The sequence below is a fragment of the Strix uralensis genome, chromosome 3 (genome assembly GCF_047716275.1).
Source record: "Strix uralensis isolate ZFMK-TIS-50842 chromosome 3, bStrUra1, whole genome shotgun sequence".
NCBI classification, from domain to species: Eukaryota; Metazoa; Chordata; class Aves; order Strigiformes; family Strigidae; genus Strix; species Strix uralensis.
In genome coordinates, this window is record NC_133974.1 from 64,568,453 (window position 1) to 64,594,862 (window position 26,410).

At 35.7% G+C, this 26,410-nt stretch overlaps 1 protein-coding gene across 15 annotated transcripts in view; it reads right to left on the minus strand.

Moving 5' to 3' along the window:
* The window catches only part of HBS1L (HBS1 like translational GTPase), a 60,957-nt gene that overhangs the window by 20,846 nt on the left and 13,701 nt on the right, over window positions 1–26,410 (minus strand). For all 15 annotated transcript variants that reach the window (XM_074862572.1, XM_074862570.1, XM_074862568.1 and 12 more), the window contains one exon: window positions 4,902–5,010. In XM_074862572.1, the coding sequence (XP_074718673.1) occupies window positions 4,902–5,010 (109 nt within the window). The remainder of the gene's footprint in view (window positions 1–4,901; window positions 5,011–26,410) is intronic.

Here is a 26,410-nt window from a genome sequence, read left to right on the forward strand (position 1 = left end):
AAGTAATAGGTTTTTTTCTAATCCCAGGTGCTGAGATCTTCTCGCAGTCCAAAGCCTCTGTCAGTAAGGATTCCAAAAAACAGGATGGATGCCGAGTGTAGAATTCAAACTAATTACAGCACCTGAAAGAATCATGGTTATTGTCAGATACAATAACCACTCTCTTAATTCTATCTTTTATTGTGACTACCACTACTTAAGGCTGCCAAAAAGTTTTTGTTTTGGGTGGTGCAAAGAAGTGCTAGATAGGAGTGAAACAATGAGTGAAACATGACTCCAGCCACCCTAACATCAGGCCTTGCTACTTTTTCATGGGTGCAATATTTGAACAGTCAGTACATTGCTCCATTTAGAGTTTTACAGGTTTCAGATACTACCATGTTATGGAAACCTGAAAACAATCTGTGCCATGATAAACTAAGACTTGCCATTTCAGAGAAGAAACATCAGAATGCAGAGAGTATATGATCTACATACAGAGCATCTCTGATGAGATAATTCAGCTTTTTGCTGACTGATGCCAGGGAAAGGGAGAGCGAGTTTATTGCTAGGTACCTAACGAGGAAGACGGGCAGATGAAATGTGCAATTCCAGTGGAATCCCACTCATGGGAACTTCCATCCCATTGAATTTCATGAAGAGAGATGCAGCAATAAGACCCTGACAGTTAGTTATTCCTCATGGCAACCAGATGAGTAGTTTATTGAAAGCCTGGTAGCAGCTCAGAAAAATGTCTAGGAGCTTCAACTCTAACAGTCAATGAAAAAATGAATGCCATTGAAAATGTTTTTCAGTAAGCCTTTTCCACTGAGATTTTTCAAAATTATTGAATTGAAAATTTCTGTCAGAAGACAGAGCGTACAGGATAACATACTACTACCTAGTACGTCACTAGTGCAGGCAGTCAACTGCATTAGCAAGCATCTTCGGTAACAAAGTTCCAACTTGGTTTGAGTTGTGCTGAATCACCGGATCAAGAAAAAATTTGTATTTGGAGAAAGAGCACTTCCTAACCAATTGTTTGCATTTTCATATGAGAACCTGATAGAACTACCAGGAGCGGTCTCAGTTTGCCAACATCTGAGCCTGTATGCCACATGACTGCTAGCTGCTAAGGTGAAGCCATTGATTAAACAACTCATGACATCTTTGAAATGACAGAACCATTATGCACCTTGTATGTGCACTAAGGTCATGTACTCAAGAAAGCTTGAACACCAGCAATTCAGGCACAAATGTCTAAAGAGCTTACCACAGCTTTCTGTTAGGAAATCCGCAGACATACAAAAGCCTGACAAGGACCAACATTTAGTCAAAATTAAAACTGCCAGGCCAGAAACTTCCTATGTTGTCTTGCCAATAAGGACCACAAGAGTAAACTGAGTAAAATGTCATGGTTACATCACTGTTTTCTGGGGAAAATTAAGAAACACAACATAGGTTGTTGTAAGACATGTCAGAAGACATTCAATCTCACACAACTGTTGAAAGGTTCACACTGGTATGCATTCAAAGAACCACCTGAAAGCTTATCTGCTGAAGATTAACTCTGCATAATTTAACTTTTAAACATTATTTTCAATTTTCTAGTCTGGATGCTTAGTGAATTATTTTTATACAAACGACTCTTTCGGAGTACTTACAGTCATTACAGGAATGTCTACATTTATTTCCCCTTTCAAAATTATTAATTACACAACATTGGTCAGGCTGGTTAAAATAATCAGCCTTTTTTACTAACTTCTTCTGGCTTCCTTCATGACTTAAGAGGAAGAAAAAGCCTGGTAAACAGTTTTGCTAAAGCATCAGAAAAACAGTTTATCAGAAGTGAGCAAACTCCATTTTCTGTAGATAATCCCACTAAGAATACCCAGCAACAAAGGCAACCGATGCTTAAAGCAATTCATGACTTCTAATAATCCATTCATTTTAAATGAGATTCATTTATTATTATGAGGTTATACCTCATAACAAGACTAAATCATAAAGACTGAAAAGCTAGTCAAAAAATTATTACTTTTGTTAATGCTAGGCCACTGGTTTTAAAAACACGGTTCATGAATTACCTTTAAGGTCCCATAAAAGGTGACAACAAAAAGTAGTTCATACTTACTATACAATCACATTCTAATGGTGTATGCACTAACACCATACAAATATTTGGGGGTGAAAGTAGGGGGCACAGTTACAGGTATTTTAGAATCCAAACTGCTATGAATAATATATAACACTGTGCTTTTGGTCAGTGATATAAACCATGTGCTTAAAAATCTGTGTTATTATAAACCCTCTGCAGTACATTTATCAATGCAACAATAACACAAAAAGGGTCTGAAGAGAGCCAAAAAACCCAGCCTTTCTTAGGTGTTTATTAACACAGATTCATTCTGCTCCCTGACAACTCACCCTTATGCTGTGAATAATCCAGAAGATAACTGCAGAAGAAAAAACCCAGCTCTGATACTCATGGAGTTGAGGCAGGGGTTTATGTTTTGCTTTGTTTTTCAAGTTTAGAAATGGATGTGTACAAAGTCATGACAAGCTTGCAAGACAATGTTAGTGCTTCAGCTAACTACAATATATTTAGCAGAGACATTGCACAGAGACTGCAGAAAGAAGCTTAGTCAAGGTCCAACTGTTAGGAAAAAAATCAGGAGAGCAAATGCCACCATCCTACAGCAGAGAAGGAAAAATATGATGCAAATACGGTCAAGGCCTCCTCCCCCATTCTTCCTGTCAAGGTCCTAGTGCCTTGGCAGCTCCTCCACAGTGGTCTGTAGGACCAAAGAAGGAGGCGATCACTGACTCCTTGAAGCAGGGGTCTTTAAACATGCAGATAACTTCACAGCTTAAATTGAGCTTTCTTCCATATTTATGGATTGGTTGTGCTCCAAATCTCATGCTCTTTTACAAATTGCTCCAGTTCTTACTATTCCTCTCACTTAAAGCTAAATGCCTACTGTGCATCTAGTTTTTACAGCAAAAGAGGTTTGTTCTTGATTAGTATTTCAGCAGTACCATGAAATAAGTGAGGTGAATTAAAAACATCTTCACAATATTGAGGATTTATCTAAAGGTATTTCCAGAAGGTCCTGAAGGCTTAATTTTTGTGTGTCACAAAAATAGTATGTCACTAAACTGGAAGCAAGCATGATACAAGCTCTTCCAGGGTCCCTGAAGAGAAGCAGACTGGCTGAGAACCATGTTAGAGCCAACCATCTTTCCTCAGAGACTGAATCATCACTAGCCTATCCAGGAATTACTCCACTCTACAGATGAGGAAACATTCTTCTTATCTCTTCCTTCCCTACAGAGCAGGCACACATACCCAAGGTGTGGCAGCAGCTGCTAAATAAGCATCAGAGATACAAAATTCTGTATTTGCTCTTTTTTATAAACCAACATTTTAAATAGTCGTTATTACAGATACAAAATTCAATCACTATTATCCAGGACTAGCTGGAAGATCTTTTTCACTCAAGATTCCTTTCTTTTTATAAATTTATATCCAAATTAATTTAATCCACGAAAGTCCCCACGAAAAACTCCAGCTTATAAGTGTAGTAGAAACACCGGAGATGAAGGTGCCATGATATTGACAGGAATTTCGTGATCAAGTCCAGTTGTCACTCCAAGTCACTGATTAGTAGAGGCCAGGGGGGGGAAAAAAAAAGTTCCCTTTTATATATTGCAAATCTCAAACAGCACAGAAAGAGGATTTTGAAAGGCCCAGAAATTTTTCATGTAGAGCTTATTGCATCTAAGCAGCTGAAAGTCATGTGTCATAGCAATCACATTTAGCAGTACAAAGGGAATAACAACATCAACTTCACACTTTGTATTAAAAGTGCTTAAGAGGCTAAGTAGATGTAACTGCTTGTTTTCCACTCAGTTATCAAACATGCACAAGATACTGTAAAATAAAGACCATGCCGCACTCTTACTCCCAAAAATGCTTTCCAGATCAGAACTACAAACACTGCAGTATGAGGTGAGGATGTTGGTACTGTTATGCTTCAGGAAAACTTTTTTCCTTAGGATGAACTACGGAATTTCTTGCCACAGATTAGGTGGCTATTACAAGATTGGGTTCAAAAACAAAATAAACACATCCAAGTAGGAAAAATCCATTAACCATTCTTAATAGAAACAGCCTAATCAAAAAAAAAAAAAAAAATGGTGTGGAGCCACTGAGCACTGTATGTAATGGCATTCTACAGACTGTATTCCCAACATGCATGCCCTTTCCTTATATATTTCTTTAAGTATTCACTGCTGGCTACTGTTGTAGCTAGACTCTGATCCAGATGTCTGTTTTCATGCTCTCACAAGACATCCCCCCAAGATTTCCAAGTCAGGATAAAATTAGAACTACTGCTCAACCACTCTAATTTAGCTAAAGCATAAGGAGGACCAATTTCTTCTCTACAACAGTTGTACCCTGGACACCTGTTAAAGTTAATAAAAGCTGCAGAGGAAGGCAAACTTTAGCTGTAAGTGATTGTTCTCCCCATAAATTATTCTTAAATGAATTACTTCCTTTGAAGAACTCGCAATTACAGTTAAGATTTATTGATTTCATAATTCCACTTAGAGAACTAAATTTAAAATAAACGAACCTCAAGAAAGTTCAGTATTCTATGAAGCGGATGTTTAAATAATCTGACTAGCCGATATCTCTGCACTATTCATAGTGAAAGGATTTGTTAAACTCAAAACGTGAGGTACTATCTTCTGAAAGTAATTCTGAGTCAAACAAGAAGCTGAGATGGTTAGTTCTGAAGAGTGACACTAAAAACTGCTGTAAAAAATAGAAAAAAAGAAGAAGAAAACTTGCTACAGGTGCATCAGTCTGAAAGAAGAGCCGCTGATGTACCTTGATGTGCGAGGGCTTGGCTTACCATGGAACTTCAAATCCCATAGACTGTTTCTTTCCAGAGACTGTCATTTTGGTAATTTTTGGCACAATTTCAGATTCCATTCTGGCTGACTGGCAATCCCTTGTTTTTCCTAGTAATAGACAAAAAGTAAGTTTGAACTTAAGGTTGTGACTAACAGGCGTTAAAGTTTAACAAGTTACATTACTTCTCTTCAACCCAAAGATACCAGTCTGTGATGATGAATTCTCACACTTCAGTGTCTTACTTGCATATATTACATATTTATTCAAAATAACCTGCAAACAGTTGCATTGTGAAAATCTCATCTGTATCTCCAAGCATTCACATGACACCTATACCATTCAAGAGCTTTACTTGCAGCAGTTCTGCAGGATATCAGAAGCATTTCATACAGTATGAGGATGAAAAAACACTCTGCAGCTGCTCACTAGCTGATTAAGTTAATTCTTATTTAGAGTTTTTCTTCTGCCTTAACATTGTGGAGCCTCCAGGCTGTTGTAAGGTAAAAAAATGTCTACCTCAGGTACTGCAAGCAGCAGCACAAGCTATGTGTGGGCTACCAGGCCTTCCCTGAAATGTGGAAACAGAGTTGCCTTGTACTGAATTACACTGAAGCACCCAAGCAATACCCAAAAGTTAGCTAATTTAAAGGTTATTTAGAAATAATTACCAGAGTTGAGTAACTTAATTACTTCAAAGGTATCAATTTTTACCATAACTTAAATGAAAACACAATTACAGTAAGGTTCATTCTTAATTTTGTGAAACTACAGTTTCACAACTACTAGCACTACAGTGCTATTGGTTTCTTATCAAGCTGTAAAAAAAAAAAAAAAAAATTGCTCTGGGGAGGGGAAGTTTAAACTCTTTTTTTCCACAATTCCTCCTTTAATATGTTAAGATTCCTTCTGTCTTCAAGGAAATAGGCTTCCAGCTTTACAGCATGAGTGACAGTGGCTGTACCTTGTGTTCTAAAGAATGTTATACACACAGGAAAGTAAAACAATAACCTGAATTCAGAATTAAGCTGCAAGTTTTAAACAATCTTCATCTACACATGTATCTGAAAACTAGAAAAATGCCACTACTCTTCCAGTAATAGACCCACTGGGATAGAGTCAAGTGAATACTTACTTTGAATAAACAGTTAATATTTTAACTATTTTAGATTACTACTGTAATCTGAACTGTTGGGAGTCATTTGGTCCTACTCATTTAAGTTAACTCTTTACTGTGTTCTAAAGTACGATGGGTACACCTTTAAAACCACAGAATCATATTGCTTCGCAGGTTATATATAAAGCTGCGGTCAAGGCTGCTGAAGATTTCAGGTAAGGAAACAGAATACCACAGACATGTCTATAATAGACAGCATACCAAAAAAAGCTGTTGTGCAACTTTTTCTAAACAATCACACTATAGATTGAGACATTCTTATTTAACTGATGACTTGGTCTTCATCTCCCTCACTTTATTATCTGCTGATATTCATTTTATTTATATGCCACCTGGAAATCTCTGGAAGAAGTAGACTGTATGTGTATTATTAATAGTTGCGTACCAAGTACACTGTAAATAAGGAAAAACAGTAAAACAAATAAAGGCAACAGCATAAATCACGGTTTACAATAATCACAAATTATGTAACTGACAAACAAATAGTAGAGATTCAGAATATAAAATTATCACATCACTGGACAAGGACTACTAGTTAAGCACAAAGATTTTTGTTTCATCTTCAAGCTCCTACATAGATCACCTACAGAATTTTTTAAATATGTACTAAATCACCTGAGTTACAGTAAAAATTACATTACTTTTGTTGCCAACTTGGTATATTTTTTTCCACTTCAATTCTAACATTTTTCAAGCAGCCATCACTTTCAACTGCCATTCAAACATGAATGCTTTACATGTCATTTGAAAGCTGAATTACAGTTAATTCTCAGAAAACACCATGTTTGAAATCTTGGTCCTAGGAACTAATAATTACAAAAAACACAATTAAATTGAAATGAGATTAATTGAAATAAACCAAGACAAAAATTCATATCATAACTTGAGAATAACTTGCAATCTGTTAGCAATATTTGCTACATATGATCCAAAATCAAAAGTCAAAGGTTTTACAAAATACATCTTCTCTAATCAATTTAGAAATTAAGCTTCACTCTGTATAAATACTGTTGGGGTGTTCAACACTGATCCAAAATTAAATGTACAAGGAGACAAAATACATTCAACAAATCAAGTATTCGACACAGAAAACAGAAATTTAAGATTAGAGATTAGGAAACACTAAAAGTTGAAAGAAGATATAAAAATAATATTACAAAGAGCAAGAGAAATAAAATAATGGTCCAGCAACAGCACTGACAGTTTGCATGGGTTTTTTCCTTTCTTTATTTATTTTTATAAAGCACCAATACTTCAGCACACGTGGAATGAGGAAGCAGACCGGGATCATATAAAGACAAACCAAACCATAGAAGATAATCCTGGAATGGTGGCATTCAAATAGATGCAGACAACATAAGAATTATTAGCAACTCTACTGACAGAATCAACAAATATCAGTTTCTGACTTCAATGTTTTTATAACCAAGTACAATAAAATCAAGCAGCACATTTGAGATAAGGACCAAGTCTGGTTTTTGTGCACTGTGGGCATCATTAAGGATTAGTAATTATGGGCTTCATTACAAAGGACACAAGGGTGGGGAAAGGAGTATACTTTACTATCTAATCTATAGGGCACCAGAGAAAACTGCATGATAAATTCTTATCTGCTTTAGCAGGCAAAGCAAAACCTATTCAGCACTTAACAGATCGTATGCAAATCCTTAAACTACACCTTGGAACTAAAAGGAAGTCAATGCACAATGCTGATACAATTTTTAAAACACTTCTTAATCAACAAGCAGAGTATCCTATGGCAACTGAAGTACACTACAAACCTGGAAAAAGCATAGGAGCAGTAATCCCAATCTGATTAGGGCAAGAGCAACTGTCAGGAAAATTGGGAAAGGGAAAGTATATAAAGGATATATAAGTTTTTGTCAAGAAAGGCATTGGACACTCTTAAACACAACTTAAGTAATTCAATGACAATACGTTTCCTAAATCAAGAGTACACATAAAATAAAAACAAAGAAACGTCTTTCAAACTCTTCAAGCCCCAATACCTCCTTGCTACATTTCATTACTCTAGCCTTGCAAAAAAGTAAAAATAAGAGCGGATCACATGCAAGTAAATGCACCAATCAGTCAATGGTGTCAACTGCAGAGCAAGAGATTTTACTGAAGAGGACAGTCCATAAAAATTCTGGCAATTCAGTAAAGAAATTTTCCCTCCAGGAAAACAGAAAGTATACATTCATAAATTATAAAAATGTAAAGGCTTGTCAGCATGATAGTTCTCACAATTCAGAATCTTTAAAAAACAAAACTTCTAGCCAATCTTAAGCAAACTAATTTTCAGACAGATATTTGGTATTTAAACTGCACTGACATCAGAGTACCTTAGTGTACTGTAGTTACAAGTCAAATATTATTCCAGAACAAAATATGTACTGATGCACCTTGTCTCACTGTTAAATTAGGATAAGCCTAATACCAAAGGAAACACACAGACCTGCACTGACATTACTCCAGTACAACTATGTCAGTGTGTGACAGCTTGACAACCAAAGCTCTCTTCCCCTTTACTATTCTTCTCTTTGCTTTTACCTTTCCTGTGACTGTCACTTGGTCTTCTGACTTAAGAGCATTTTCATATAGTCAAAAAGTATTACTAATGATGCCTGCTATAGCTTCAAAATTATAAAAAGTACGAGCCCAAAATCTGATGGCACAATAAAGTACTTGCAGACTGATGAACAGGACACAGACATATATATGCAGGAAGCAAGTAAAACATAGGGACAGTCTCTAAAAATTAAAACTCTCTCTGGGTGTTCAAGCTGGAATAGCAGAAGTGTATGGATATAGTTAGCCATCTTCCTTTAGTGTAAGCAACTCCCTAGATTTTGGATTTCCTTTGTAAAAATGGTTCTAAGGAGTACCTGTAAAAAGATTTAAACAAACAAATCAAAATACTATTTTGGCTTCTTTATCACACATAACAGACTTGAGAAGTTCTTTTTTTGTTTGTTTGTACACTTACATTGAAAGTAACAGGAAGATAAAAATTGATCTTTTCTCTAATTCTGTTGGACATATGGAAGTTATGTTTCAGTACCTGAGAGACTTAAGTGTCAGTCTACTCTGTTCCCAGGTAGTTTAGAGGTGCATAAAAACAACAGGAGTCTGTTAAATAACCACCATTTCAAGAAAGACATGTTGATACCAAGTGAAGTAGAGATACTGGCATATTTGGAGAAACGCATACTAGCACTGAGTATTTAAATCCACACTGCTTCATACCTTTTCAACAAGAGAAACAAAATGCCATCATTTTCGATTCTTATACACAGAGGCTTCTCCTCCCAATTTGTCTTCGCCTCATCAAATTGTATAATGGCACTGAAACTTTAAGCTCAACTACACCATGCACAGAGAAGCCCGCTTCTAGTAAGATGAAACAGAATTTTTAATACACCTGAACTCAGCTTGAAAAACAATAAAGGAAGAATGTCAACATTTAAACATGTCTTGAATCTATGCCTTTTTAGATGGCAATCCCATTTAAATAAATCCATGCCTACACACAAAACAACTACTAGTAGTGTATCAGCACTGGCAAAGGAATGCACCTCCAAGGGAATTATGTGCTAATTAACTCTGACCAGACTGCAGTTTCTTTTTCTTTAAAGCTTTAAGTCATTTACATGCTTTTGAAATTTTGACTTGGTTTATACTGATTCTTCTATTTTCAAAAGTGGTATGAGCACTTAAAGAAGGTGGCTGCATACTATTTCAATTTTAATGGGGCAGGGGAGCCTAGACACTATTGACACTTCATAGACAGAATTAATTCACTTAGTCCTGTCTAAACCAGCGCTGCCATGGAAAAATATACACGCAACACCATGCCTTCTGATCTAGAAGATACAGTTTGCAACCCCTGCTCTGCTACAGTCTTTCTATACAACCACAAACAAGCCACTTACACCTTTGTCTACTGATTATATGGCAACAGCCACCAATTGCATGAAAGAAAAAAGACAGTGCACTGGTTTTGTGCTGGTTTTGAGCACCATGTCATGAGCTTCTTCCAAATATGTTTCGTGAGTCACTGATTAAAAAAAATATTTTTTGCATACACTACTGGCAGTGCAACTATTGAGTGTATTAGTAACAACAGAAGCACAGACACAACAGAGTTCTGTCTGACAAGCAGATTTAATAACTGAGGCCTCCATCAAGACAATACTTCCTTTCCTATATACTGTGCTATGATTTAAAACTAATTTTAAGGCCCTACAATTGTGAAAACATTGCATATACGGACTACACATGAGAACCAGATGCAGAGATGCCAGCCTGATTACATACAATTTCATGCTCAAAAGCAAGTATCACCCGTTTGCCCACATGTATGTGAGTTCACATTAACAACTAATACAACCATCCATCACTGTAACCAGCTATTTCAAAATTTTATTGTAATATAGCCCAGCTGACAAATTTCAAACTGTTTATATACTTCTATTTATGCCATAAACCTCACAAGCTTCTAGCCTTTAACTGAAACCTTTAATTTGCCTTAAAAACAGTAAAGTGTATTTTTCTCCCTTCAAACTTCACAGCAAATAGGAAAAATAATAACATAAGGAAACGTAAAAATTTGTCAAATTAAACAGATAAACTACTGAAAATAATATTTTTCTAATTCAACTGAATTATTTGACACTCATAAATTCTACAAAATGCTGTAGGACATGGTGGCAACCTGCAGCACAGTTTAGTTAAGTTTGCTATAGAGCATGATGATCTCCAGTGGCAGTGGTACTGAGTATTAGTATTACCAATACATCACAGCACTGGGAATAATATCAGAAGTCCAGGACTCTCAACCATGTCCTACCAGTACTTAACATGACTACTGAACTTGGAACATCCCAGATTTCCTAAATTTACACAGTTCGCTAATCTTTAAAACATTCTGCCTGCATCTAATTTGCCATGCACTCATCCCTATAGCCCATCATTCAAATTTCTTTGGATGTAACAGTTTAGTGACAAAGTCTGCTGCATGTGTGAGAAGTAATTACAACACACAGGAATGCTTTCTTATGCAAATATATAAAGCAATATAGGATAATTGCTAAAGGAAAAGTTAAATGATTTAGAAAAGTCTCTCCCACTCTTCTACGATCCTAGAAACATCAGCAGCCCTTCAAGGAGCACCTCTGATAGCAAAGAAACACCACCTAGCTCTAATAAAACTGTCACATGTGAAAAAATTTCAAATTAAATATTACTTTAGTATTTAAATTATACCAGTTCAAAATACCCATTTTTAGAAAAACGCATGACATTATACTACTATGAACTGCAATATACAAATGGATGCTACCGAACATCCACAGCACTTGTCAAAATAATGCAACAGTCCAAACTAATAGAAAAGGCAACTTGCTAAGTCACCCCCAGTGCTGAGACACAGCCATTCTAAAGATACTACAGAAAACAATTCTCCAAACAAGAGCACTGAACTTTTTCTTTTTAAAAGAAAGGTTATTTCCTAATAGAAACCACAGTCAGGGGTTTTCCAGGTAACTTTGTCTTGTTGTTATAACTATTACCTTCTTCTGCAAAGTTTCAGACGGTGAATATGACTTTTTTTTTTCATGAAACTGGGAATAGGCATTTTCACTGAAAAATGCTGAAAATAAAAATGTCTACTTGCTCCTGACTACAAGAATTCTTTGTTTTGTTTTTAAGGTTTGATACAGCGGGAGGGAGGAGGGATAGAGCATGCTATTCAGTGATATTCCTAAGTATCTCCAATATGGGGCAGTTCTCTGTGGCCCACAACACACAAACAGCACAGTAACTTGCTACCCCAGGACTGAAGTTCCAGAAACAGTTTGCTTCATTACATGCAGCTGCAACAACTTGATGTGCAGTAGGCACAGTCAGAAGGGCTGGCAGCCTCGCCTGTTAGTTAGCTGTCACTTCTCATTGCTCAGGCTTTACTTTCGATACTTTTACCAAGTTGAACTCTTTAGTCTGAAAATTTGTTCAAGTGAGGTACCTGCCTGGGGCTGGCTGGCTGTTTTTTTTCCCCTCCAGACAGGGAGGGCAAAAAACAGTCCAGGAAACTAGAAGAGATCAGACAGAACCTCTTATTTTCAAAAATGGCACCTGAAGAAAATATTATTTGCATAATCCTTCAAGTGATCTTTTCACCTTCTGAAAATCCACTCAATTCGGTCTTAGAAAACAGTTTGCACTGGCTCTTATGGCTTAAGTTTTAACAACTAAAGCCTCAAAACACTTTTTCAGCATTCAATATGTAGATGCTGTTGGTATTTTTGACCATGCTGGACTTGGTTGTGTCATCTGAGAGCAACTCCTACCTCTCCTATGGTCTCTGAGGTTTTCTACCACATCAGTAAACTGGAGGTGTGAATCTGCCCCAGATAATCATAAAAAGTAAACAAAACTGGGGGGCAAGAGAAAACAACAACAGTATACGGACCACTGGCAAGCAGAAAGACAAGCAGATTATCAAGGACAGACAAGGACTACAAGAATGAAAAATCAGTACAGCAGAGAAAATTAAATGAGAGCTACAGCGACCATGAAAAAATTGACATTAGTTAACAACTGAACTTCGGGAAAAACTGCATGTAATTAGAGAAAGTAAGAGGCCCCGTACTCAGTGACAAGTTACATGCAGAGCTAAACATGAACAAAGGAAGCAGAAGATCAGAACTGAAGATGAACACAAACTACGGGTGGAAAAAAGTGAACGTGGAAAATAATCATGGCCAATGACTGGAAAATAGGTAGGAAACTGGGAACAGCTAGATAAGGGGTTTGAAATCATGAAGTGAAAAAAATGGAACTGCAATGAAAAATTTGGAATGACATGAGGAAATGTTGTGTTTAGGGCACAAACAGGAATTAAGCAAAAAAATCTGAACATTACTAAATAAATTAGAGGATGAGAAGGCCACAGACTCTGACATTAGATCAAGTTGAAGTGAATGGGGTGGTATGTGTTGTAACAAGGCAGTAACATTTTCTTCCCTGTCTGGAACTTAGCCAAAATTTCTGGACTGTCACCATTTCTCTTGCCATCAACATTTCCTCCCCGCCTGAAGCCAAATGATACAGAATACCGCAGTCAGCTACTGCTGCATTTTCTTGCTCTCCTTACCAAAAACACAGAGCTTCCCAAGGAACTTTTCTGGCCATCAGGACTTATTCAAATTACATGTATTCAAATACTCAAACAGCACAAAATTAATGTTACCTATTAAAGCTATTTCTTCTCTGTGACTATTGCAATCATTTCATTGAATGGTGTTCATTTAATTTAGAATGTCTGATGTACCACACAAACCTTATGTCTCTGAGAATGATATAACATACATTTTTATATAAAACTTTTTACTGACCTCTATTACAACTGTGAGCATTCAGCGTTTTAGCAAATTAAACTCGTATGTCTCAATATCTGGATGCTTAATATGACATTCCAATCAGCATCTATCTCCAAGAAGTTATGTTTAAGCCACACATGTCAACAAGGAACGCATAGCTCAGCTCTGTATGTAGACCATTGGTATGGTCTTTCCAGAAACACAGATAATTGGTCTGCTTTACATTCACAGTTAATATATTAGGGGAAAGAAAGGCACTGCCACTGGAGTAAAACTCTCAAGATTTCCAGTTTCACTAAGTCAACACCTCCTGCGTAAAAGAACAGAGATTTGCTGCACAGAAAAGGCAGATGGGGGAGGGGGGTGTCTGTTTTCTTCTAGAGTCTACACAAACATCAGCTGCCTGCTTTTGATGTTTCTGATACGTAAACATGTAAAGGTCCAATAGGAATTCACAACAATAAAACCAGCTGCTTTCTCATCCGTCAAGTTTTCAAAAGAATGTCCCTGCGGTATTTCTCATACCTACTGCTTATAGATAAATGGACTAAAATCCAGTCCTTCACATAATCGTAACTCAGTACAACTCATCCTGTAACTACTGAAACCTTATTTGTGGGAGGTGTATTGCTTTGCACTCTAGCAATGCCAACGATGCCCCTTCTCAATCCGTAACTGAAGCTACGATCTGCTGTAAAAATAATTTATTAGCCATTTGCAGTTGTTCTGTAACAGCACCTTTACTCTCCCACATATACACAGCCATAAGTCGTTGGTGGTGTTTTCTAATTCAACGAATTTTTCTTAAATGACTGTGAATTGTCTTTCACTGAGATTTAGAAAAAGCTCGGTCTGATATTTCTGAAGTGCAACTTCCTACCATAAATGGTCATGTAAAGAGCAGAGTCAGCACTATGGGCAGGATAACCCTAAAAAGATATCCCCTTTAGCCAGCCACTTAGTTGAAGAGAACACAAAGAGTCCATGCAAATTACAAGCATTTCTGTTAAAACCCTGGCCCAAAATGAGTATGCAAAACTGAAAGTACAGTATGTACGTTCTCTTACAATTATATTGAATTTCCAAAAATAACAGACAGCAATTTCAGGTTTAATTCTTAACTAATATTAGAATGCCAGAGGATGGTGCTATTTCCCTGAACATCATCCAGGTAATTCAGAAACAACAGCATGTCTTTTACACACTGACATTATCTACACAAGTATGTTCCTGTTAATTGTCCTACAGGAGTACAAGGCATTCTACAAAAGAAAGCTTTCCTGATCCACAACTTCTATTTATGCACCAAAGTTACTTCAGTATGAAACAGAAGTTTAAATATAAGAATAATAGTGAACAAGAAAGGCATACCGGCAAACTGATAGTATATAGAAAGTAAAATCATCTTACATCTGTTCAACTCCTCCACAACCATTCTGCAAACTTTCTCCAGAAACTTAATGAGGTGGCCTTTTACGGTTGCAGAGAAAAAAACGTATTTATTAGTCCTGCATAATTAAGTATGCTGAAGCTGCAAGAATTTTCAGCATAAGTTCCAGAAAACTGTATTCTACAAACTCTTAGCGTAGTGAGAACTTCAAGGTAAGATTAGCTAAAACCTTATATAATTTAATTTAGGTTATCTGAATTCTTAACTATCCCACTCTGCTGATGACATTACAACCACAATAGACCCTGACTGGGCCAGGGAGCTGACATATCTGTGGGAGAATTAACCAATTTTTTTCTTAAAAGTCAGTCAAATTTGCAAGTTGTTACTTGTCCATGAATTCACTTCTTTTATTTCTTTGCAAAGTTAGCTGTGTTACACTTACTTTATGACCCTCCATGATTTCAGGGATGGCAGTGCAGATTGCAATGTCACACCATAGCACATTTCAGAGGGGAAGATTTGTGGCTTCAGAGGACCAAAAGAATAACCTAATCATTTATCAAAAATTTATCAGCTATTGAAAAAAGCAGGACTTATGTGAGACATGATTTCAAAGAATCAAAAACGTTCAACAGATTGAGTACTATTTAAAAGAAAAAAAAAAATCAACATCCAGCAGTAGAGCAATTATTGAAAACACTAGCTATACATACACCCACCCCCCCTTACTGTAAATTTAAATACAAATGCATTTAATAACAAAAAATAGACATTATTCATGAGTACAAGGGACACAGACTCACTGACTGACACTGACTTTTGCATTTCTGCTTGCAAGATTATGGTAATTAAATAGCAAATCCTCAGAGAGGTCCCCTTTTAATTTGTGCTTCTTTCCTTAAAAAAACAAAAGATAGACATACTTTACTTACATATTTTACAAAAAGTCAGCCAAAGACTCCAATTTTGAAAGCTTTACCTATAATGAAGATGAAAGGAAATGACAGTATGCATTAGAATTTCATTAAAGGTAAAGGCAGTAGGAATGGTGGTATGGGATTGCCAACAGAAATGGGACTGAAAAGATGGAAGCACATTATGTGGAACAGTTCGTATTTCAGGGGTTTTTACTTTGCATAGTGACAAAAACTGACTTCTTGATCATCCTCGCCATGCCTACCGCCTCCTACTCAATAGAGATGGAGACATCTTCCCAAGCCAGTAGTCAGGGGATTTCTCTGGGATCTGGTAAAACAGGGTACGAAGTCCTTATTATAACTGACACAAACTGTAAATTACATCATTCACAGCACAGTAAATGTTCAGACTCTTGACAGTTTTCTGGTTGCCTTTTTTTTTTTTTTTTTTTTGCACTTTGGCATGCTACAATCTTCCAATTAAATGTTATTTTGCTATAGACACCTAATCAGCTTTGGGCGTGAGCCTCAGTTGAAAAACAACCATCTTTGTGTGGGATGCTAGTTAAATGCTAAATGCTAGTTAAATAGTTAAATGGTAAATGCTAGTTAAATTCTACAGTCCATAACCATAGTGGTGACTTGAACTCAACAAGAAATGCTTTTAGTACATTGATCTGCTTCCAAGAGGACAGAAAACTATTACTGAAGAAAGAGATACTAAGGTACAAGGACAAATAAAGTTACAGAACTTTTTCTACATAAACCATAAATATTCTTATAAAAAACAACATACCAAGGAGTACAGCAACTGTCTATACTGAAAACTGCAGTTAGACACAAGAACACAAAGTCGTTGCCAATAAAAAAACCTGTAATATGGTGAAAACTATTTTGCTATTATAAATCCCAAAATAAAAATCACTGAAAGATATTATTTTGACCAAAGAAATTAGACACAGTCATTTTCCAAATTGTCACAGAACAATGTTTAGTGCTTGTGTTTCTTGACCATGAGCGATTCTAATAAATCAAGGAAACTGACAAGGAAAAAGCTGACAGTATTCACCAGAATGGAAATAATGATGCTGGAAGGCAGGCTCCAATGAAGATGAAACCAATAAAACACAAGACTGATATTCTACAAGCTTGCCTGCTTTGCAGAAACAATTGTGTTCTATGCAAGGCCTCCAGCTCAGTGAATAAGCAACGCCTTTTAGTCTGGTTGGAAAAAAGCTTCTGAAGAAACAATAAGCTGTGAAATAGGAACTAGCATGTTACACTTAATAGGCGCTCTCACTTTTTAAAGTAGTTTAGCAGAACAGTGCCTGCCCATGCGCCCCCAAGACAATGGGAACTTTTTTCAGAGCAAGTATCTCTAGCTGTGCACATGGATGCCTTCACTTAAGTAACCACTGTAAATAAATTTTTTTAAAGAAAAAAAACAAGATGTCTGCTCACATGAACCAATAATACAGCTGATGGAATGATGCAGAAGGCACCTCTGACAGCTGATAAACCCGAACTATAGAAGTACTTCCAGACCTAGCACCTGATAAACCCCTGATTACGACAGACCTGGATTAAAAGATAGAGGATAGAGTGGAAGATACGGTATTTTACAGGGTTTTACAAAACAACATAGCTCAAAAGGTAACGTAACTTGAAAATCCTACATCTATTCCAACTAGGCTCTTGATATCCAAAACTTAAGAAGCTACGGTAAATGTACAGCCTTGTAAAAAGTTAAATGATACATTCACTGAGTTTACTTTGAAAAGCTGTGAATCTTAAATAGATTAATACATACATTTAAAAGCCACCTGAACAATTACTTTGAAGAGAAAAACGTTAAACATGTTCAGCTTTTTCTCATTTTTAATATATCAGAAGGAATAAATGTTAAGAAAGGACAAGTTGGAAACAAAGGCATTAAAAATGCATTGTTCTCCTTTGCACATGTAAATTAGGTAAAGTTAAACATTTCACCAATCTGTTCAAAGGAAATTTGCTGAGTGAACATATACCTTTCATAGTACTTGTTTTACTAGGACTAAATGTAAAATAATGAAGTAAAACACATACAATTAACAAAACCAAGCAAAATAATTAACAAGGTGCTGGTTTTCCTTTGGTTTTTTTTTCCTCCATATTAGAGCCTAATATTTATCAGGTACCTGTTCTTCTCCTCCTTAACTATTCCAAGAGTACAGATTAAGTGATGATGTTTTATGCCATTAGATCAATCTTCCATTATTCATCAACTACTAAATATTAACTAGCTTTTTAAAAAAATTTAACTGCAGGATCACAATTCTGCAGTAGAAATTTCAGAAAAGCTACTTAAACTTTTTCTTATATCCAATTCAGCTTAAGACAATTAAAAAGAAATGAGATTTAGAAATTATTTCTATGCAGATGGGACACTTTAAGTATTCTGTTAAGTATTATTAAGTATTTAACATTAATTTTTAAAAGATAACACCAGGAGAAAACACTCAAAATTTCCTCCCTCTAGCTAAATTTTGTTTTCAATGTGTTCGCACATCATGAAATGAGGCTTAAAGTCTAGTCATGGTCTTATCTACCAGTTCTTGGTACTATGTCCATAACAATGGGGTATATGAAGATGTGTTATTCCATATGTGACTCCTCTCTACTGGAAAAGACCCTGACTGGTCATAATCATTCTAGAGAACCAGCGTTTTATTCTGCCTTACTACTGGGATTCAAAGCTCAGTTTTTCTGATATAGCTAGCTACATCACCACTAGCAGCTCTTGCTGGTACACCTTCCAGATACTCCTGTTCTTAAGCACTTTTTTCTATATGTACCTCCTAAACTATAGCAACTCCTGCCATTTGGAAAAAAGTATACAATCTCAGTTTTGTCCTCACGGCTACACAGATTGAAGTTCAATAGATCACAGACAAACCTACTTAACAGCAGTTGTCTTTTAACAAAAGACAAAGAATAACTAAATAAATCCACAGGAGAGGATGACCACATTCTCAAAGTATGGCTTGAGATGCAAGCTGCTAAGATAAAGCAGTTTGAAACTACCAAGGCATACTTTACTGCCACAAAATTTTCTTCTAGTTCGTTTCTGCCAGATTTTCTGTTTGTCCTCTCTGTAATATCAACAGGCATCAACATCTACTTCAACATCTCCTTTAATTCTAAAACAGAATTAGTTTGCCACACTGCTATTTTGCCCCGTTCATATATACAGTACATTTGAGGGAGGGCAAAAATGCAGAGGAAGCAATGGCTATTAAAAAATATAAAGAATATGAAGAAATAAAAGCTTTAATGTTCTTTGTTATTTAGATGTGTACTGGCAACACATTTACAGACGAAGAATCTTTGAAACCTAGGTGTGAAACTGCTAAAGATCTCTGAATCTAACTTGCAAAACAAACTCAAGCTGCATCAATGCAGTAGGCTGATCACCTATTTAATCTGCAGTCCAGATCTTCCACAGTATTAAAAACAACCTATTAGCAGAAAAAAAGGCAAACGAGTTCACACATCTATTACTACAATTTTATAGATAAATCTTTAGCTATCTGAAAAGCCACGAAAGCAATTATCCTGTACCACCACTGTACACCACACTGTACAAACACTTGGCTACAACAGATTAGACACCAGAAACATATCGTTCCACAAGAAACACATTATGAATGCTACCACTAACAATGGACATTATTTGGTATTTAGTTAATCTAACATTAATTAGACGATTAAGCAGACAGTAGGGTTTTCAGTCACTCACTGATATAAAATCCTAGTATAAAGTTCTAATCGTATTTATCTGGGAAACCATTGCAAGGAGAAGTGCAGATAGTGGCCAAACAGAAGCAAGCTAGCTAAAAGTAAGCTACTTGACATACATAGAAACATACATTTGAGAAGTACAAAATACATTATTAAATCTGTTCTGCATTAAAATCTAGAAGTCTATAAAAATTGCCCCACCCTTCAGCATAAGAAATGTATTCACTTAACATAGTTAAGTTCTCCTTTTCTAATTGCAACGTGGTTTACATTATCTGCGTTACTCATCTACACTTGCATTATTTATATATATTATTACCCTGAAAATTTCTTCATTCCACATTTTCCTATGAACTCCTCTGGCACCAGCCAAACATATCTGAATTCCAGAGTTATCAAAGACAAACTTGTTTAAGTCTAGAAAAAATGGAGACTGAACATTGCCATAATCTGAATAAGGGAGACCTGTATTTGGAAAATAACAACCTATGTATAGATGTGATGTGAAACATAGCACTGGAGGCTCTATTCTTCATTATCAAAATCATTCAGACACACAAACTGATTTATAAAAGGCTACGTATCCGAGTTTAGAAGAAAAACTGAATACAGTAGAATATATCCTGTGGTTTTAAATAAGCTTTGCAAGATTTATCAGATGCAGATGAATACCAGGAAAAGTTGATTTGCCAGTCTGAAGCAGTGCATTTCACCCTATTGTGACTTTAGAGAGGAACCTGCATGGACTCAAGTGCATTGCTTAATGTTTTTCTCTTCCTTGAAAGAGTAGTTAGACACTTCACATTTACAGCACTACCTGCAAGCACACCGATAGCATCCACAACTACAATCTGAATCGCATTTTTGCCTTCAAAAATGTTTATTTAAAATCTTTCAGTGGCACTTTGCCTCTTTTTTTCAATTTAAGCATAGCACTTGGTATATAGGCAGTTTCACCATCTTGCCTAGTTGACAAGCAAAGTTAGTCATTTTCCTGTTTATGTGGGTCAGCAATAGGGAAGAGGAAAACCTTAAAAATAGGAAAATGTGATTCTAAAACCACAAAAAGTGGTAACAAGGACTCAAACAAGGAGTACCCAAAACAACTTCAACTCATATTTTGGAATTAATTAGATACAAAATTTCCATTTAGGCTGAGTTTTTATATGCAGTAAAAATATGGAAGAACTACTGAAGCATCAACCACTCAAAGCTCTTTCATGTCTCTGCCAACTGGGCATCACAGCTTCTGCAGACTCAGGTATTTTCCATATTAAAGTTACCCAGTTTCCCAAGCTTCTGGCATTTTAAGCACGGATTTCTACCAGGGATTCTGACAACAGACTCAAGAGTAAGCTGAGACGATGAAAACCAGACAATATTTTGTCACCCAAGAACAAACCAGTTCAGGTAGAGGCACACAAGAACTGAGTGGGTGGCATTTCTGTTGGTATGTACGTGGTACAAATACACTAGACTATGTAACTAATGTTTTATAGCAATATTGAATCACAGAGAATAGAAGGAATGTTTGATACACATCCAGAAGACAGTACAGAGGTAAAATAGGTATTGATAAGAAATTTTACAGGGAAAGAACAATAGTATTTGTAGTGAAAGACACCCAGCATAAACAGACATTGTAAAGTAATTCTGGGTTTTAAGCTTGCATTTTTACACCTTCCTGGCTTTTACCTTTTAACTTCACTTCTGATTTTTCACACATGCTTCCTATTAGCATTCAAGCTCCTTTTCATCAGTAATTGATATTTTTTAAACTGTTTCTTTTGCTCCGATAATTTTGGATTTGATATGCCTACACTTTTAATGTTTAGATGTCTTACTAAGTTTCTAGAGCTGAAATGCATTGGTTTACAACTGCAAAATACTACTGTCTGAGTCTTGTCAACAGCCTTCCTTTGAGTACTCAAGTGCAAACTTAGGTAACACTTACAACGTTTAAACTGATATGCAACAGCACTACAGCAGCAAACATTCATCCCTAAAACTTAACAGGATTTTAAAAAAATGTGACTCCAACCATACCTTCCTGGCACTCCAGCAATCACATCTGAGAACTTAGTAAATTCTTCACTTTACCTTCTCAAGACATGGAGAAAATCAACTGATTGTTGATCTTTACCATGACCTGAAAGTGACTGAGATAGAAGTCCACTCTAAGAACAAGCGAAGCTACTGTTTCCCCAGATCTCTGGTTCTTCTGGAATGCCGAAGTTCTAAAAAGGACAGAACCATTTTTACTTTTACCTAACCTCTTGTAGCTTCCAAGCAAAACACCCCACTTTATGATATAGTCAACTACGAAAACGATTGACTTTGTGTTGGTTTACATTTTGTCCAAAAAAAAAAAAAGTTAATCAAACTAGTGTTAAAGGACCATAAAAGAAAACTCAGAAAAAACCTGGAGTGTCACTTTTTCCAGTGTAGGTGTACAGTATGTATGAGGAGAATCTTAAAAAGGTATCTCAAAGGATTTTAAAAAGCTTTTCATTGCTGGTGACACATTTTTCCCTGAAATAAGCCACTTCCTTTCTAAAACCCACACAGTACCTCAGAGTCAAGATTCAGTAACTTCTCGAAGTCTGTGTATATATTTTTCTTACACAAAACACGGAAGTCTTAAATTCTCATTACTTTCCATGATTTAAGACAGAACTATATTATCAGTCATGTCAGATTTCAAACATTTTCATTCAGTAAAGAACATATTCTCTTTGTCACAGACTGAACGCATGCCATATCTGAGGATCATTAAGTACAACAGGCTCTTATCACTATCGCAGGCATTTGTTACCGAAAAGTTAGCACAGCCAATTGAAGTTGGGGACAAAAATTTCTTCTGAGCTACCTGGGTATAAATAACTGATTTTCAAATGTGTGAAATCAAAGCATTAGAGCCTCGAGTATGATAAATGGAAGTAAAACCTGAAGGGACTCTAAGCTAATGAAAATATATTGTACATCACCATTAAACTTCAGAATGTTTGCTCCTTCAGGATTTCTTTGGAATTCTCCCTATAAATAAAATGCAAAAGCATCAGTTTGTTTGCTTTTTCATTGAAGACTCCCAACTTCACTTGCCCATTAACCACAAGCAGAAGTGACAAAAGTTACAGGTTAAAGCACAATAATCTGCATTCTGATACTTTGCACTAGTAAGCAACTGCTATCAGTGTTCATCTGTAGTCTAAAAAGAGGACAAATAAGTATTTGTCCATGGACTGAGAAATGCCCATCATTCTGAACCAAAACCAAACCTTGCTGCATTCAACTGAGTGAAAAGAAGCAGCTAATTAGATTGTCACATTGTGGTGACATTTGTAGGATTTTTGTTTATTTATTACTGGTGTAAAACAAAAGTGAAGGAAAGTATTTATACAGGAGAGGCAAAAAGAGGCAAAAAGAGCTCTAGAAAATGGAAAGATAAACATTAACAAAATGCAAGTTAAGCACCTCCTAATTTTACTTGTGACTTGTATTCTTGAAACTGCCCACGCTGTCTTAATAGCTACATCAAAAACTTGAATACATTAAGTATTAATAAAAAACATAAATTAAAAAAAATGCCAGTGAAGAAATACCTGCATCTCTATTAACAGCTGCAAGCAGAGTAGTATAGTCCAATATTTAGAAAACTAGACTTAAGCTTGAGACCTGTGCTCTATTCCTATATTATCTGGCATATCATGAGTAAGGTTTTTCAACTTCCTGTGCCTTACTTTCAATTTTGACTCTTTACTATGAAGCTCATTTCTTATTAAATATTTATAATATAGCCCTATAAAGACCCTGTTCTTGGTATTATTCCTGAGAAATGACCATAAACCAAAATAGCCAGTGCCCCCACAAAGATGGCTCTACTACAGGAAGGAATTAATTAAAAAAAAGACTAGATGCCTTGCTACCCCAAACAACAATCAAACTAAACATGCTCAGGTCACAGTAGTTTTTATTTCCTGCAAGGACTGCACATTTCCAGACATCTGACCTCCTTCCTGCTCATGCATCACTAAAATCAAAAATCTTAAGTGTCATAAAGTGGTTAACAATTCCGTTAATGGTGCCTGAAATGGAATAGAATCTAGCTCACTCACCAGTATCTGTATTTGTTCTGCAATACTAACACGGACAAAAATTAGTTTAGCCAGAAAAAGCAAGTACAAATGAAACAAATATGCACAGAATGCACATCCTTTTGACTAAGAAGGGTACATTTTAACATAAACATATTTTAGAAATTTGAACTTTAAGAAAGGTTTCTCAGAGAACCCATAAATACGAGCTAAATTTCATCAAACAAAAATCTTTGCTTCTCTTGACTGCAGTAAAAGGAAACAATACAACAGTGCATTTCAAAGTGGAATTTCTGAACATCACTAATACCCACTGCTGAAACAGAAGCAAAGGACACCTGAGAAATGCTACATTTGTCAGGAACATATGTCACCAGTTAAGAAGTAATTTCTGTTAAGATTTCTTACTCTGATTTTATGAACAAAAATATTCAAAATAGCCAGTTGAAACATTAAAATAATGTCCATCTTCATCAGTTATTACCTCCATATGTTGACATGATCATGAATAAATACTTCACAGGCAACTCTTCTCTAAAATCTCCATATTCTCATTATAAAAAGAGTAAGACAGTTTTCACTATGTCTTCATAAATCTGAAATTCTTAACAAATTGCTCATGAGTTCTCTTTCATTTTCAACAGTGAAAACTACAACCTTTTACAGGTTCTAGTCATCTTCTGGTCATTTTCTTACCAGAAAGTTGTAGAGAAGGGCAATAGGTTATTTTCTAAAGGAATCCTACCAACACTAAACACCCAAATCAATTATTTGACCAACAAACCACTGACATACCTCAGAAGCCACCAACAATTGTTTTTAATGAGTCATTTTTAAGTATGCAACATAATGTGTCCACAAACAAGATAAAGAACACTTCCACGACAACATAAGACACCAGAAACTCATGAACCATTTCATAAAAATTGTTCATGTCAACAGTCACCTGAAATCACAAACTGCAATTACGTTTTACTTTCAGTAAAAATGTTTACTTTTGATAAAAATGTATACTTCACAAGCAGTCTGCATAAAGGAGCCACTGGCTGTATAGTACAGCAATACTGAAAGAGGGACCCATTCCCTCTGAACTGCATTAAGAGAGCAATTTGGGAAGAGCTTGCTTCAATAAATAAATAAATAAACAAACAAACAAATAAATATATCACTATTGGCTTTGATTTTTGTTTCATCACATTGTTTTCTACTGCAGACTAAACACATCAGTTTCACAAAAAAAGTTTCTCTTACTTTCCCACAGAAAATCCTGTAAGGTCAAAACCATTAGCACACACAAGTATCGATAACTTGGACTAATGATATTTCCTCATCATCTAAATAGCTGTTTGGACACAGTGAATCAAACATAAGATCTACTTAAGAGTTTATCAGCTGTCTACACTTCACACAAACCAAAAAAGGATGTAAGTTATGCATAAAAATTCAACTCAATTTTCAAAGAAACAGAAAAGCAGCGAAGCATCCCCTTTCAGCACTTCAGGAAGCTTATTTTTACTGCCTGAACTACAATGTGATTAAATTCTTGCTTTGTTTTTTTTTCCCAACCACAATTCATAATCAGCATTTAATACAAAAATGTTTTAACAACTCTAAAAAGCTGAGCACTTTAGATTTTAAAGAGATATGAATGATTGTGTGTATAACCCTAAACTACTGTCCTTGTATAAAGGTAAATTACTGCCTTTGTATAAAGGCACTGTAATAAACTATATACATTTCATAAAGACAACCTATATCCTATCTTCATACAAACCTTTTGTATAGCTATTCATTTTTGCAGTAGCAGTAGTTACTCTTTAACTTTCTGCATAATTGTAGATTTTCAGAAATTGTTGATTACTGAAAAACGTGTTTGAGTGACATGATTAAAGGAAATAGGGAAAAACAAAATGGCAAACACTACCTCACTGCACCAGTTAGTCTCTTAGAAATAAGATTCTGAAATACTATTGTGCAACAGTTCCAGAAACTCATGTAGCTCACTGTCTGAAGCTTAAGATCATGAGAATTGTCCGAATAATTCAATGAGAAATTATTCATACAGTTATTTCTGAAAAAAAAGTAAAAACCAGGTATGTGAAGTTTTAATCCCATGGGTTTTTTTTTTAAATTTCAAGCTTATGCTCCTAACATTCTATACTTTTCTCAAAACAAAAGTGTTTTCTGTTGTAATTAAAAACCAGCTAAATATAATTATGTTAAATCGCATCTCAAAGGGTACACAAAGCATCAATCATTTTTGATATTCCAGTGGGGGTTGTTATTTTCCTACTCTTCTCATACTTTTCACTTTCAATTTGCCCTGGTTTTCCAAAACAAATTCAGATAGAAATCAACTAGAAAAAAGAAACCTAAAAGAGAAAAATGGAACAGATATTTAGAGACATTTTAAGAATGTTGATTTTAAGAAATGAACTGCAGTAGCTCTAATTGCTACTGCAACAAAGAGCTTAAGAACTAACTTTAGACAGTTGTTTTTTTCTTATTTCACTGATAACCTTTCCACTTTAAGATCCAAATAAGGTTTAAAAAAATACTATCAAAATGATCTAAAGAAAAATTTACGAACTCATTTCTAACTGAAAGCAAACTGGAGCCTCAATATGGTATCTGAAGATGCACGACTTGATGACAATTTTTACCTTACTTTCTCCAAATGAATCTTCCATGGAAAGAAGCATGACCATGCAAACCTAGACAAGAACTGGAGCCTGTTTCCACAATAGATACAATCATTATAGAACAT